Below are 15,953 nucleotides of genomic sequence, written 5' to 3' on the forward strand. Positions count from 1 at the left end.
GAACAGGTATAGGAACTTATAGGATAGAAGAAATAAGGCTGGAAATTGTGTTACAGAGTCTCTTTAAAGACAGGAGATGAGCTTAGTGAATTGTGGCCATAGTCCGACATGGTATTGGAGAGGGTTAAGCTGCACATGATTTGCATTTAATTTGCAATCAGTCATGAAGGATTAGCATGAGTCTTGGATATATATATATATATATATATATATATATAAATATCCATGTATTAAAAAATGCAGAAATCATCAAATGGCAAAGAAATTCCTTTAAAAAAAATATGTTACTTTTATACACAGTAACCGAAAGCATCAGGGTGTGTACAGCTTTCTTTAATACAAGTGTCGTTATTTGAAAAATAGCATATACATATATTTACATACGCTGGGTATTCTTTATTCTCTATGTGAAAATGGCAAGGAATGTGTTCAGCTGATTACAGACCGGATATAACTGCGACTCTGACATCCCCACACACCCTTCAGTCGTTCCACACAAACAACCACACAGGACCAACAAAAAATGTAAATATTCACTGGCTACATTCACATATTAACAATGAAAGACAGAACTGTCACTAAATGGAAATCGCCCAAAGGCTGCAACTCAAAATGACATTTCAGAAAGGATGTCCTCTTATTCACTCTCCAGTCCTCAAGGAAGTCTTTCGCTTGACTGCAGATAGAGAAAATTGCTTTTTTACACACAGGCGACTTTCATTCGCACCCACATTGAATCTGTTTTACCAAATGAAATTGCATCCTGTCCATTTACCCAACACACTGCCTCGCTGTCATTTATTTTCATTGTCTCTGTGTACGTTGCTTTTGCGCCTTCATTACCTCACTGAGTGTACTTTCATTTCAAGTGTTACAGATTAATTTTAGATCTCCTTGTCCCATTGCACTTTATAGATCGGGACCTGTCACCGTTTGTGTCTCCGGAATTATCGCACACAAACAGACGTCAGGTAGGTGAGTTGAGACAGTGTTCTTGGCATAGTAATGACACAGTTTGTTAACCGCTGAGGTACCAGCTCGTCTCTGGAGAATCGGCATTGGCTCTGTGGCTTACACTTTGAGAATGTCTGGGGGGTGGTTTGAGCCCAGCTCATTTTAGGTCATTGTTGATGATCATGTCATCGTGTACGTCGCAACATGACGTAATTTTCCTCTTCTTTCCGAAGGTGGAAAAACTGTTTTTCTCCTCGTGTTCCATATAATGGCCTTTGTTGGCTAGAAGCGTCGGCGTTCCGGGAATGTAAACATTATGTTGATAGTCCAGGGATGGAACGTGTTGCTGGAATGGCGCTCCGTATTTGGGGCTCCATACGCCATTTGACGATGGGGGCGTCTTTTTTATATCTGCAGGACACAAAAAATACTTGTATTAAGGTGTCAGCTAAGTAGCACCAAAATAAGGACAGTAAGTTTTTGGAACTGGTTAGAAGGGAGGGTAAGGTAAGGTTTGTAAAGGAAGAAAAGACTAGGTACCGATCAAGATAAGCACTCTAGATAGCAGTATACTAGTACAGTGTGTGTAAGATGTATATGTAAGATTTATTAAAAAAAGATGTTTGCAAAGTACACTGTGGTGCAGTTTGTGAAGTTCTGCACCAAATTATCTTGGCTTACGAGTATTCTGCATAAATTATTAGGATTGAAGACGCTTATAGGTGAGTATTGCTAGTAAAGTCTGGTTAGGGATAAGGAAGGGTTACAGTGAGAGTTTAACTAGTGTTAGGGCAAGGAACTCTTGACTTATTTTAGTACTAACTATTTAGGCTAGGTTAACAGTGGGCGTTGCATTCCTTGTAAAAGCAGGAACGCAACAAATAGGGAATTCGGCACTGCATGTAATCTGTGTTGGAAGTATCAACAGAATCGGTGAGGCTCGGAAGTTGGGAGTCATTAAGGATCTGTCATGCTGCATCTTAAACGACCCCCGATGCCCGAGCAGGACCAATCGCACTGCTATTTTTGCTCCCCCCACTCACAAGAATTCACTCCTTTGTGCACAAATCATTGTGCCTCTGCCCACCTCCATAGCAACATGACGAGTAGCTAGCCTGAAGGTTAGTGATGCATCTGTACAGCACCATGCCCCAAATTGTCACCCTAGGGAGCAACAATTATAGCATGCAAGTACTTAAAGCAAACCTAAAGCGAAAGTAAACTCTTGAAATTGTATGTGTAGTACAGATAAGAAATAAAACATTAGTAGCAAAGAAAAGAGTGTCATATTGTTTTCCAGTACAGGAAGAGTTAAAAAAAAAAACCTTCAGTTGTTATCAATGCAAAAGAGCTTTTCTGAGCTATTGGACCCATTGGGTCAAATACAATCCTGTTTTCTGAAGCACGTAAACAGCCAAGAAACAGTGAGAGACAGCTTGTGATAAGGTTTTACTGCAGGAAAGTTCCAAGGGCCATTATTTCTGATGCCTTTGTGGATCTCTATTAAGTGGCATGTGAAAGTAAAATCAGATCATCCTTGTGGTTCGCACACACACACGCACGCACGCACACCACATGAACGCACGCACGCACGCACACACACACACACACACACACACACCACACACATACACACACACGCACACATACACACATACATACACACACACACACACATACACACACACGCACGCACGCACGCACGCACGCACGCACGCACATACACACACACACACACACACACACACACACACACACACACACACACCATTATTATTTGCAGGGACTGATGTTCCCTTTAACTTGTACAGAGTGAGGGTAATGGTTCAGTGCTCTATATCACTGTAGGAAATGAAAACATGTTTGCACTGCGTGAATACTGCCAGTCTTGGCTGTTTCCTTGTATCAGAGGCACACAAAGGCCGCTAGGCCCTAAAGCAGATTATTAAAATATGCTCAACTCAAATCTCACACAATATTACATTTTTGAGTATCCGGCATAGTTGCTGCAACCCCTCCCTCTCCCCCATTTAAAGTAAATTGTTTACCAAATTCACATAGTGACAAAGCAAATATACAGTATATAGCTCATAACTGTCCCTCTTTTGAAAGTATGCCTTCCTGTCCCTCTTTACACCTATAATTATCATCTTGGCCTGATCCGCAGGTCACTGGAAGGCTTCTTTTACACTGTAAATCGCAATTCCAATTTCCGATTTGTGATTCCTATTTGCGATATTCAGTGGATGCTAGCAACACAAGAAGAAAAATGCAGAAAACATGCAGCATGCAGGACATGTTTTATTTGCATCAAAATTGTAATCGCATGTAGTGTAAAATAGCTCTAAATACATGTATTCCCCTACTAAAAAATGTCTACAAGATTATAAGTCTAGTCTCTACATAATTGCCTTGCTTATTTCCAAATGCTCATATACAGGAATATTAGTGGGGAAAGAAAAGAAGACCCGTGTGATTTGAAAAGTTAAAAAAAGGAATTTTGTCCTTGGTGTACCTGACTGATGTGATGAAAGCATGACGGGAGGTGTGATTAATACGTGACTGGTGGTGTGATGAAGACGTGATTTGAGGTGTGATGAAGGCGTGACTGGAGGTGTGATAAAGGTGTGACTGGAGGTGTGATGAAGATGGGACTAGTGGTGTGATGAAGACGTGACTTGAGGTGTGATAAAGGCGTGACTGGAGGTGTAATAAAGGTGTGACTGGAGGTGTGATGAAGATAGGACTGGTGGTGTGATGAAGATGTGACTGGAGGTGTGATGAAGGCATGACTGGAGGTGTGATGAAGGTGTGACTGGAGGTGTGATACAGACGTGACTGGAGGTGGGATGAAGACGTGACTGGCAGTATGATGAAGGTGTGACTGGAGGTGTGATGAAGATGGACTGGTGGTGTGATGAAGACATGACTGGAGGTGTGATGAAGACGTGACTGCTGATGTGATGAAGACGTGACTGGCAGTGTGATGAAGGCTTGACTTGAGGAGTGATGAAGGTGTGGCTGAAGGTGTCATGAAGGCGTGACTGGAGGTGTGATGAAGGTGTGGCTGAAAGGGGTAATGATGGCATGACTGGAAGTGTGATGGAGGTGTGGCTGGAGGTGTGATGAAGGTGTGACTGGAGGTGTGATGGATGTGAGGCTGGAGTTGTAATCAAGGCATGACAGGAAGTGTGATGAAGGTGTGGATGGAGGTGTGATAAAGGTGTGGATGGAGATGTGATGAATGTGAGGCTGGAGGTGTAATCAAGACATGACAGGAAGTGTGATGAATGTGAGGCTAGAGGTGTGATGAATGTGAGGCTGGAGGTGTGATGAATGTGAGGCTGGAGGTGTAATCAAGGCATGACTGGAAGTGTGATGAAGGTGTGGATGGAGGTGTGATGAAGGTGTGGCTGGAGGTGTGATGAATGTGAGGCTGGAGGTGTAATCAAGGCATGACAGGAAGTGTGATGAAGGTGAGGCTGGAGGTGTAATGATGGTATGACTGCAAGTGTGATGCAGGCATGACAGGAAGTGTGATGAAGGTGTGGCTGGAGGTGTGATGAATGTGAGGCTGGAGGTGTAATCAAGGCATGACAGAAAGTGCGATGAAGGTGTGGCTGGAGGTGTGATGAAGGTGTGACTGGAAGTGTGATGAAGGTGTGGCTGGAGGTGTAAGGATCTGGGGGGAGGCGGGAGGATAAAGTCTTAATATGTAGACAAGATAAGGTAAAAAGACAGTGGGAGCCTAACATTATGGGGGGTGGAGAGGGGGGTGGGGACAGTGTAAAGATTAAGGTGGTTGGTAAAACTTCAAGTAGCCCATTTCGTGTAAACAAAATTGGTAAATGTGTTGGTAAAAATATAAAGTGCATGGTAACCAATGCTCGGAGCCTTGCAAATAAAATAGACGAACTAGAGTTCATTCTGAATGACAAAGGCTATGACATTGTGGGAATAACCGAGACATGGATGGATGAAAGCCATGACTGGATAGCTAATTTAAAAGGATACAATGTGTTTAGGAGGGATAGAACAGGGAAAAAAGGTGGAGGGGTTTGTCTCTTTGTTAAGAATTCTTTTACAGCTGTCCTCAACGATGAGATGGAGGAAGATTGCGAAGATGTGGAGTCCGTTTGGGTAAATATTCATGGTGGAAATAAAAGTTGCCAATTGCTTATTGGGGTATGCTACAGACCACCTCTTATTAATGAAGCTGCAGAACTGCGATTACTACAGCAGATTGAAAAAGCTGCAAGTAAAAATGAGGTCATAATTATGGGCGACTTCAACTTTCCAGACATTGACTGGGGTATTGAGGCTACCCATTCTGGTAAAAGCAGCAGATTTCTGGCAGCACTACAGGACAATTACTTGACTCAAATGGTAACTGAACCAACTAGGGGGAATGCGTTACTGGATCTGATCATTTCTAATAGACCAGATAATGTATCAAATGTGCAGGTTCAAGAACATTTGGGAAATAGTGATCACAACATGATAACGTTTGATCTGGTGACTGATAGGCCACGGGGCAGCGGGACCACTAAAACTATGAATTTTAGAAAAGCAAAGTTCAATCAAATTAGGCAGGCACTAAGTTTGGTGAACTGGGATAATGTACTACAAGGGAAGGACACTGAAGGGAAATGGCAAGCTTTTAAACGTATTCTCAATCAATATTGTAGTATGTATATCCCATATGGAAACAAAATGTCTAGGAATAAAAAAAGGCCTCTATGGATGAATAGAAAGGTTAGGGATAAAATGAAGAGGAAAAAGAATGCCTATAAGGTCCTAAAACAGGAGGGGACTGAGGCTGCACTAAGCAATTATAAGGAGTGCAATAAAAATTGTAAAAAAGAAATTAGGCTGGCAAAGATCGAAGCTGAAAATCAAATCGCTAGGGATATCAAATCTAACCCCAAAAAGTTTTACAAGTACATCAACTCTAAAAAAAGAAAGGTTGACTGTATAGGAATCCTAAAGGATGAGGGTGGGAACTCAATGGTGGATGACCAAGGTAAGGCAGAGTTATTAAATGCTTTCTTTGCTTCTGTCTTCACAAAGGAAACAGCACTGTTGCAAATTACAGAGGCAGAAGAGTCTCAATCTTCTAACTATAATATTAAATACTTAACGCAGGAAGAAGTAAAGGCAAGACTAAATAAATTAAAAATAGACAAGGCACCTGGCCCGGATGGCATGCATCCTCGGGTCCTAAGATAATTAAGTTCAGTTATAGCTAAGCCCCTTTATCTTATCTTTTGTGACTCTCTTGCAACTAGCAGAGTCCCAGTGGATTGGCGTACAGCCCACGTTTTCCCATTATTTAAGAAGGGCAAAAAATCTGATCCAGGAAATTATAGACCTGGAAGCTTAACATCAGTTGTATGCAAACTATTTGTGGGGTTACTAAGAGATACTATACATGACTTCATAGTAGAAAAGAATCTTATTTCTCAGCATCAACATGGGTTTACTAAAGACAGGTCCTGTTTGACTAACATGCTCAGCTTTTATGAGGTAGTGAATGCTTATATGGATATTGGGAATGCTGTAGATGTGATATACTTGGACTTTGCAAAGGCCTTCGACACTGTTCCCCACAGAAGTCTGGTGCAAAAGTTGAGGATGCAAGGACTGGGGAAGAGTTTGTGTGCATGGATAGGGAACTGGCTAATGGACAGAAAACAAAGAGTTGTGGTCAATGGATCGTACTCAAAATGGGAGACTGTTAGCAGTGGGGTCCCACAGGGGTCTGTACTGGGTCCAGTGCTCTTCAATTTATTTATTAATGACCTAGTAGATGCAGTAGTGAGCAATGTTGCTATTTTTGCAGATGATACAAAATTGTGCAGAATCATCAACTCTCAGGAAGATAGTGTCATATTGCAACAGGATCTGGATAGGATGGCTATATGGGCACATACATGGCAGATGAAATTCAATGTTGACAAATGTAAAGTCATGCATTTTGGTCGTACCAATGGTCTAGCACCATACAAAATAAATGGGATACAGTTGGGAACATCAAACTTGGAGAAGGACTTAGGAGTACTCATCGACAACAAGTAAAATAATCATACTCAATGCCAAGCCGCTGCAGCTAAAGCGAACAAAATTTTGGGATGCATTAAAAGGGAAATAAAAACTCGAGATGCTAGCATAATATTGCCCCTGTTTAACTCTCTAGTAAGGCCACATCTGGAATATGGAATTCAGTTCTGGGCACCACATTACAAAAAAGATATTGCAGTTTTAGAGCAGGTGCAGAGACGAGCTACAAAATTGATACGTGGGATGGAAGGTCTCGCTTACCAAGAAACGTTAGATAAACTGGGTTTATTTAGTCTAGAGAAAAGACGCCTTAGAGGAGATCTAATTAACATGTATAAATACATCAGAGGGCAATATAATAGCTTGGCGGATGAGCTTTTTGTCCCTAGGCCTTCTCAAAGGACTAGAGGACATGAGCTGCGCATGGAGGAAAAACGTTTTAGCCATTTATTTAGGAAAGGGTTCTTTACAGTAAGAGTGATTAAGATGTGGAATGCATTGCCACAATAAGTCGTTATGGCAAACTCTATACCTGCATTTAAAGGGGGCTTAGATGCTTTCCTTGCGTTGAAAGACATCCATGGCTACAATTACTAGGTTATGCCTAATGATGTTGATCCAGGGATTTTATCTGATTGCCATCTGGAGTCAGGAAGGAATTTTTCCCTTTTGGGGCTAATTGGACCATGCCTTGTGGGGGGTTTTTCGCCTTCCTCTGGATCAACAGGGGTATGTGGGGGACGGGCTGAAGTTGTACTTTGTACTGGTTGAACTCGATGGACGTGTGTCTTTTTTCAACCAAAATAACTATGTAACTATGTAACTATGATGGCGTGACTGCAAGTGTGGTGAAGGTGTGGCTGGAGGTGTGATGAAGGTGTGACTGGAAGTGTGATGAAGGTGTGGCTGGAGGTGTGATGAATATGAGGCTGGAGGTGTAATCAAGGCATGACAGGAAGTGTGATGAAGGTGAGGCTGGAGGTGCGATGAATGTGAGGCTGGAGGTGTAATCAAGGCATGACAGGAAGTGTGATGAAGGTGAGGCTGGAGGTGCGATGAATGTGAGGCTGGAGGTGTAATCAAGGCATGACAGGAAGTGTGATGAAGGTGAGGCTGGAGGTGTAATGATGGTATGACTGCAAGTGTGATGCAGGCATGACAGGAAGTGTGATGAAGGTGTGGCTGGAGGTGTGATGAATGTGAGGCTGGAGGTGTAATCAAGGCATGACAGAAAGTGTGATGAAGGTGTGGCTGGAGGTGTGATGAAGGTGTGGCTGGAGGTGTGATGAATGTGAGGCTGGAGGTGTACTCAAGGCATGACAGGAAGTGTGATAAAGGTGAGGCTGGAGGTGTAATGATGGCGTGACTGCAAGTGTGGTGAAGGTGTGGCTGGAGGTGTGATGAAGGTGTGACTGGAAGTGTGATAAAGGTGTGGCTGGAGGTGTGATGAATGTGAGGCTGGAGGTGTAATCAAGGCATGACAGGAAGTGTGATGAAGGTGAGGCTGGAGGTGTAATGATGGTATGACTGCAAGTGTGATGCAGGCATGACAGGAAGTGTGATGAAGGTGTGGCTGGAGGTGTGATGAATGTGAGGCTGGAGGTGTAATCAAGGCATGACAGAAAGTGTGATGAAGGTGTGGCTGGAGGTGTGATGAAGGTGTGGCTGGAGGTGTGATGAATGTGAGGCTGGAGGTGTACTCAAGGCATGACAGGAAGTGTGATAAAGGTGAGGCTGGAGGTGTAATGATGGCGTGACTGCAAGTGTGGTGAAGGTGTGGCTGGAGGTGTGATGAAGGTGTGACTGGAAGTGTGATAAAGGTGTGGCTGGAGGTGTGATGAATGTGAGGCTGGAGGTGTAATCAAGGCATGACAGGAAGTGTGATGAAGGTGAGGCTGGAGGTGCGATGAATGTGAGGCTGGAGGTGTAATCAAGGCATGACAGGAAGTGTGATGAAGGTGAGGCTGGAGGTGTAATGATGGCGTGACTGCAAGTGTGATGAAGGTGTGACTGAAAGGGTGATGAAGGTGTGGCTGGAGGTGTGATGAATGTGAGGCTGGAGGTGTACTCAAGGCATGACAGGAAGTGTGATGAAGGTGAGGCTGGAGGTGCAATGAATGTGAGGCTGGAGGTGTAATCAAGGCATGACAGGAAGTGTGATGAAGGTGAGGCTGGAGGTGTAATGATGGCGTGACTGCAAGTGTGATGAAGGTGTGACTGGAAGTGTGATGAAGGTGTGGCTGGAGGTGTGATGAATGTGAGGCTGGAGGTGTAATCAAGGCATGACAGGAAGTGTAATGAAGGTGTGGCTGGAGGTGTAATGATGGTGTGACTGCAAGTGTGGTGAAAGTGTGGCTGGAGGTGTGATGAAGGTGTGACTGGAAGTGTGATGAAGGTTTGGCTGGAGGTGTGATGAATGTGAGGCTGGAGGTGTAATCAAGTCATGACAGGAAGTGTGATGAAGGTGTGGCTGGAGGTGTGATGAAGGCGTGACTGGAGGTGTGATTAAAGCGTGACTGGAGGTGTGATGAAGGCATGTCTGGAGGTGTGATGAAGACGTGACTGGTTGTGTGATACAGACGTGACTGGAGGTGTGATGAAGGCGTGACTGGAGGTGTGATGAAGACGTGACTGGAGGTGTGATGAAGATGGACTGGTGGTGTGATGAAGACGTGACTGGAGGTGTGATGAAGGCGTAACTGGAGGTGTGATGAAGGTGTGACTGGAGGTGTAATGAAGACGTGACTGGTGGTGTGAAGAAGACGTGACTGGAGGTGTGATGAAGACGTGACTGGCGGTGTGATGAAGGCTTGACTTGAGGAGTGATGAAGGTGTGGCTGAAGGTGTCATGAAGGCGTGACTGGAAGTGTTATGCAGGTGTGGCTGGAGGTGTGATGAAGGTGTGGCTGGAGGTGTGATGAATGTGAGGCTGGAGGTGTAATCAAGGCATGACAGGAAGTGTGATGAAGGTGTGGCTGGAGATGTGATGAATGTGAGGCTGGAGGTGTAATCAAGGCATGACAGGAAGTGTGATGAAGGTGTGACTGGAGGTGTGATGAAGACGTGACTGGTGGTGTGATGAAGACGTGACTGTAAGTGTGATGAACACGTGACTGGCTGTGTGATAAAGGCTTGACTTGAGGAGTGATGAAGGTGTGGCTGAAAGTGTCATGAGGGCATGACTGGAAGTGTTATAAAGGTGTGGCTGGAGGTTTAATGATGGCATGACTGGAAGTGTGATGAAGGTGTGGCTGAAGGTGTGATGAAGGTGTGGCTGGAGGTGTGATGAATGTGAGGCTGGAGGTGTAATCAAGGCATGACAGGAAGTGTGATGAAGGTGTGGCTGGAGGTGTAATGATGGCGTGACTGCAAGTGTGATGCAGGCATGACAGGAAGTGTGATAAAGGTGTGGCTGGAGGTGTGACAATTGTGAGGCTGGAGGTGTAATCAAGGCATGACAGGAAGTGTGGTAAAAGTGAGGCTGGAGGTGTAATGAAGGCGTGACTGCAAGTGTGATGAAGGTGTGGCTGAAGGTGTGATGAAGGTCTGACTGGAAGTGTGATGAAGGTGTGGCTGGAGGTGTGATGAATGTGAGGCTGGAGGTGTAATCAAGGCATGACAGGAAGTGTGATGAAGGTGTGGCTAGAGGTGTGATGAAGGTGTGGCTGGAGGTGTGATGAAGGTGTGGCTGAAGGTGAGGCTGGAGGTGTGATGAAGGCATGAGAGAAGATGTAATGAGGGCATGGCTGGAGATGTGATGAAAGCATGACTGAAGGAATGATGAAAACGTGTCTTGGATGTGTAATGAATATGTGACAGGAGATGTCATGAAGGCATGACTGAAGGTTTGGTGGGGGCATTACTGGATATATGATGATGAAGTCATAACTGGAGATGTGAGAAAAGCGTGACTGGAGGTATATGAAGGCATGACAGGTGGTGAGATGATGGCAGTACCAGAGATGTGGCGAGGGAACATCTCAATATCGCTTTAAAACCCCAATAAGAAAGCATTATTCAATACAACTTTTTTTTTTTTAATTTTTAATAAAGTGTGGTTATATTCTCAAAATTAAAATTTCAGTAACTACTCTTAGGTACATAAAAGAACATTTGCAAGCATTCCCTGTGTGTAAAAATGTTCATTTTCACTGCAGAGAGCAGTACAAGCTTGCTTATCCCCAACTCATCAACAAATTAATCATCTCAAAGCATCTCTACAGGGTCGGCTATGCAATGATTGAGTTTCAATCCCTCCCAGGCAACAACAATGCTTTGGTGTATACAGCGCTTAAGCCACATGGGCAAGCAGGAGACAGGGGGATTGCTCTGTCAGTGGAAGCCACACTATCTGATAGCCTGTCATGACTTAAAGTGAATGCCAACTGAAATAACAAAAAAAAAGATACCTATGGAGAGAGAAGGCTATGGGTCCCCTCGTTCCAGAGCCGTCAACCAGTCAACCCACAGTATTCAAGTGAACAGTCAAATACTGCTCTGTGCTACCGCGGGACATTCTGCAGTATTTGGGAGCCTGAATGCTCCTGAAGACGGGCAGCCTCGTACTTTGCATGTGCAAGCGCGCTCTCTCTCTCTTACACACATGCATGCGCAGTACAGAGCCGCCCATCTTCAGGAGCACTCGGGCTCCCGAAGACTTCAGAAGCCTCCTGTGGCGGCAGATTGGAATAAGGGGACGGTGCTGGAAGAGGGACTGTAAGAGGAAGGGAAAGCCGCTATAGGACCCAGAGCCTTCCCTCTCCATAGGTACAGTAAGTATCTGTTTTTGTGTGTTTGTTTTTATTTCAGTTGACATTTGCTTTCAGAATTATGGTGGGGTGTGCAGACAGCTGAAGGTCACTTAGGTAGATGGGAGGATCTAAAAGTGGTTATCTTCTTATTTTACAAACACTGCAACTTTTTTTTTTTTTATAAACTTTTTCTTTTGCCCAATGCATTTAAAATAGTACTTAATTAAATACATAAAAACCCCTGTGACTGAACTACAATGTCAATGCTCAAAAAGCAATGAAAATAAATCAATATGCAGCATTTCCAGTAAACCTCTGAAAAATACATCAATCTTTGGGTTATTTACGAGTGTCATCCTCACTTTAAGAAAAAAACATAAAAACACTTTCCCCTAAATGCTATTTATTATTTCTAGCAGGAAGGTTGTTTGTATGTCGCGAAAAGGGAATTGAAAATTTACATGTGTTAGTTAAGCAATTATGAGGCAATTATTACCAGATATGATTAGAACTACAGAAAGCCCAGTGATAATACAATCATTAATTATCCACAGGAATGTAATAGGTAGCATGTTTGCTCTGCGGCTGATTTAATTTTCTAAAGGAAACTGATCTAAATTAAGAAAGGCTATCCAAATTAAAATTGTTTACATTGGAAAAGGGGAGCCAGAGAGGGGATAATTACTAATTGCAAGTACAGTGCATGCAGGACTAATCTAAGCAACTTTCAGGAGGACGTGAGTAATCACACTGCAAATGCCAACATCCCTTCTTGGGATTAAAGAGAGAATATTTTAGCAATTTCCGACGAAAAGGTCCTGAGAACAGAAGACGCAGTCAGCCGTGAAATGTACTCCTCGTGTAGGCAGTAGTCACAGGTTGTGCCTGATATTATCATTAGTTTCTTAAAAGGTGCAATTATACAGTTATATGCAAAACTGAAAGATGATAGAAGGCCGAGAAACTTTTTTTTTTTTTAAAAGCGCAAGCAGAGTTGAATAAAAAAAATAATAAGACGCCCGCCGCGGCAGCAAAGCTGAAGAATTAACAAGGTTTAAAAGGGAACTCTAGGATGTGCTAAATAAAAAAAAGTATCCCGCTACTGGTGTCACTTTTGGTAGTTGATCTTTGAATAGTGTTTTTCCTGTCATGTTATAGCCTTTGAAATATGGCTGAAAACATGACTTTAGCTATTGAAAGCACTGTGTGTTAGGTAGGGAGTTTAAATTGCCTTTTTTTCTACACCTTTTGATGTGTTGAAGTGTACCTGATATAAGTTAAAGGGACCCAGAGCAGTGGCCTAAATTGAGAATCTGGACTTACCTGAGCCTTCCTCCAGCACCCCGTAGCCCACGAGGTCCCATGACATCCTCTTGCTCCCTTCCGTGGTCCCGCTGGCAACTCCAAAATTCTGTTGACTTTGTCTGAAGTCGCATGTGCGCACCCCCAGTGTGTCATCACGGCTGTCAATGTAAGCGTCCCGCGCATGCGCATCATCAGTCTTTACAGAACCGGGCATGCGCAGGATGCTTACAGCGACCGTCATGATGACGCGCTGACTTCAGTTGAAGTCGCCAGATTACTGGAGCTGCCAGCAGGACCACAGAAGGGAGCAAGAGAAAGCCAGGGGACCTCATGGAGACCGCTGGAGGAAGCCCCAGGTAAGTCCAGATTTTTAATTTAAGTCACTGCTCAGGGTCCGTTCAGATATAAAGATTTATACTTACACGGGATTCCTTCAGCCCACTGTAGTCTGACTAATCGATCGCTGTCCTCCTAGGCCACTCCATCCTCCAGCAGTGCGGCCCAGGAAATTCCCTGACTGGCCCAGTCACGCTCCACTGTGCATGCATGGTCCCGGCCGTCTGTAACTGCACTTGCACAGAAAGCTCCTGGCCATGGAAGCGTGATCGGGGCATGCAAGTGGACAAGATGGCGCATCATGTGTAGTGGAACGTGACCGGGTTGAATCGCAGACTCCACTATGGGAGAACAAAAGTGGTCTGGGAGATCTACAAGGGGCTAGAGGAAGCCCCAGGTAAGTATAAATCCTTATACTTAATTTATCTCAGGTTTCCTTTAAAAATGATAAGCAGGGATAATCAATGAGATGCTAATATTTCTGAGGTGATTTTTGAAACTTTATGCAGCCTGTCATTGGACCAATCAAATAACACAACTGCTGCATTTTGATTGGCCCATTTTCCAGTTCCATACGTGTGCATAAAATTAGCGTACCATTTTGCTCAGACACTGTATTATGTTTTATTGAGATCACTGTTGCCCTTGAAGCTGCAAAATGCTGTCACATATGGTGGTAAGTAAAAAGCTTTTGCTTTGTAATGCTGCTTTCAGCACCACAATGCACCACCTATGTGACCTTAAAAGTGCGGTGGGTGCGTTGTAGTATAATGGCGTGCGACGTCCCAACCCACTGCATGCAATGCATTACAGCAAAATAAACAAGCGTGTTACCAGTCACAGTGAAACATACTTTCAGTGACTGTATGCTTCACTGTATACAATGCAATGCGCAGATAACGTACAACGCAGTTTTCCTGTTCCATTGTGCTGTGTACCTGCTGTCACAGGGAAAGCAACGCCCACTGTGAGCATAGCCTCAAAAGAAAGACTTTCTCAGGTGTCACACTAAACAGCCGTCATGCATTTATTTGATAAATGGTTTCAGGTCAATGGGGCATACTAATCCCACTAAAAGCTATATTTAGTTATGTTTTTTTTTTTTTTTCATATCTTTTAATGACCTGGGTGGTGATGGGATTTCCTTAAATAAGCCAACAAGAAAGTATGTAGATCAACCAGGAATCAAGAAAAAAAAAGAAAAAGGATAGTAATGTAGTCTCAGGGCTCTTGGAGCACATAACAGAGGTCACATATGGACGCCGGCTGGTTTTAATGACCTTATCTGAACAGGGAAATTTCAGTTGACTTCCAAGTCTTTAGGCTAGCTATCCATTTCCATGATAATACATAATGTCCTCCAGTGTATTTGCCAGTGCATGTCCCCTTTCCTGGCTCATACATACCACAGCTCTGTTCCATGGAAGCGCCTCGCTTCGATCATCCAACTCTTAAAATGGCAACATTAACCCTACATTGTCTGAAAAGCCCTGGAGCACCAAGCGTGTGTTCTCGCTGAATGCAGAACTGGCAATGATGAAGCTAACCAACAAGAACAGACAAATGAAGTGTGAAGCACTTTCCTGGGAGCCATGGAGGGATCATTCAAAGTCACATTTCCATGTGACAAAACATAAGAATATTCTAATGTTTGGAAGTGACAAATCGAAATAGTATGAATAGAGGTAGTAAGTGATGAAAGTACTGTATACACTGTAACTTACACATAGCAGTAACTGAGTAAAGCACTATGTTGATGTTGTTGTTATTATTCTTATAATTTATTTATTTATTTATATAGCACTGACATTTTCCACAGTACATACAGTGTTGTTCCTCACATGAGCTCACACTCTAATCCCTATCGTGGCCAAATTCTAATGTGCCTAACAGTGGTGTCTATCCCTAATACCCCCTGGTGGTGCCTAACCCTAATGCCGGGCATGCATGGCTGCAATTATGCGCTGGCTCGAAGCCGGCGCATCCCCGCTCGTCCGCGCGGATCGATCCCCACTCGTCCCCGCGGGCAGCTGCTAATCAGTTGCTCGTTTCTTCTATTGTTCTTCCCGCTGGTATCGAGCACACTATCGATCCGGCGGGGTATCGGACACGTCGGATATTATCAATCGAGCCATCAGGCTCGATTGATAATCCTCCCAGCAGCCGTATATGCCCAGCATAAGACCCCCTGGTAGTGCATAACCCTAAGACACCCCCCATGGTGCCTACCCCTATGACCCTCCTGGTGGTGCCTAACCCTAAGACACCCCCCATGGTGCCTAGCCCTATGACCCTCCTGGTGGTGCCTAACCCTAAGACACCCCCCCATGGTGCTGAACCCTAAGACCCCCCTGGTGGTGCCTAACCCTATGACCCACCCTGGTGGTGCCTAACCCTAGGATCCCCCTCGTGGTGCCTAACCCTAAGACCCCCCTTGTGGTGCCTAACCCTATGACCCACCCTGGTGGTGCCTAACCCTAAGATCCCCCTGGTGGTGCCTAACCCTAAGACACCCCCCCATGGTGCTGAACCCTAAGACCCCCCTGG

General features: G+C 44.2%; 1 protein-coding gene across 4 annotated transcripts in view; it reads right to left on the bottom strand.

Annotated features, from left to right (window-relative positions):
* Nucleotides 1-317: 317 nt before the first annotated feature.
* The window catches only part of LOC137564214 (protocadherin-10-like), a 194,126-nt gene continuing 178,490 nt past the window's right edge, over nucleotides 318-15,953 (bottom strand). For 2 of the 4 annotated variants that reach the window (XM_068277797.1, XM_068277798.1), the window contains exon 4: nucleotides 318-1,365. In XM_068277797.1, the coding sequence (XP_068133898.1) occupies nucleotides 1,112-1,365 (254 nt within the window). In that variant the 3' untranslated portion in view covers nucleotides 318-1,111. The remainder of the gene's footprint in view (nucleotides 1,366-15,953) is intronic. The other 2 variants (XM_068277799.1, XR_011030553.1) reach the window with 2 other exon arrangements.

Source organism: Hyperolius riggenbachi, chromosome 3 (assembly GCF_040937935.1).
Source record: "Hyperolius riggenbachi isolate aHypRig1 chromosome 3, aHypRig1.pri, whole genome shotgun sequence".
Classification (NCBI taxonomy): Eukaryota; Metazoa; Chordata; class Amphibia; order Anura; family Hyperoliidae; genus Hyperolius; species Hyperolius riggenbachi.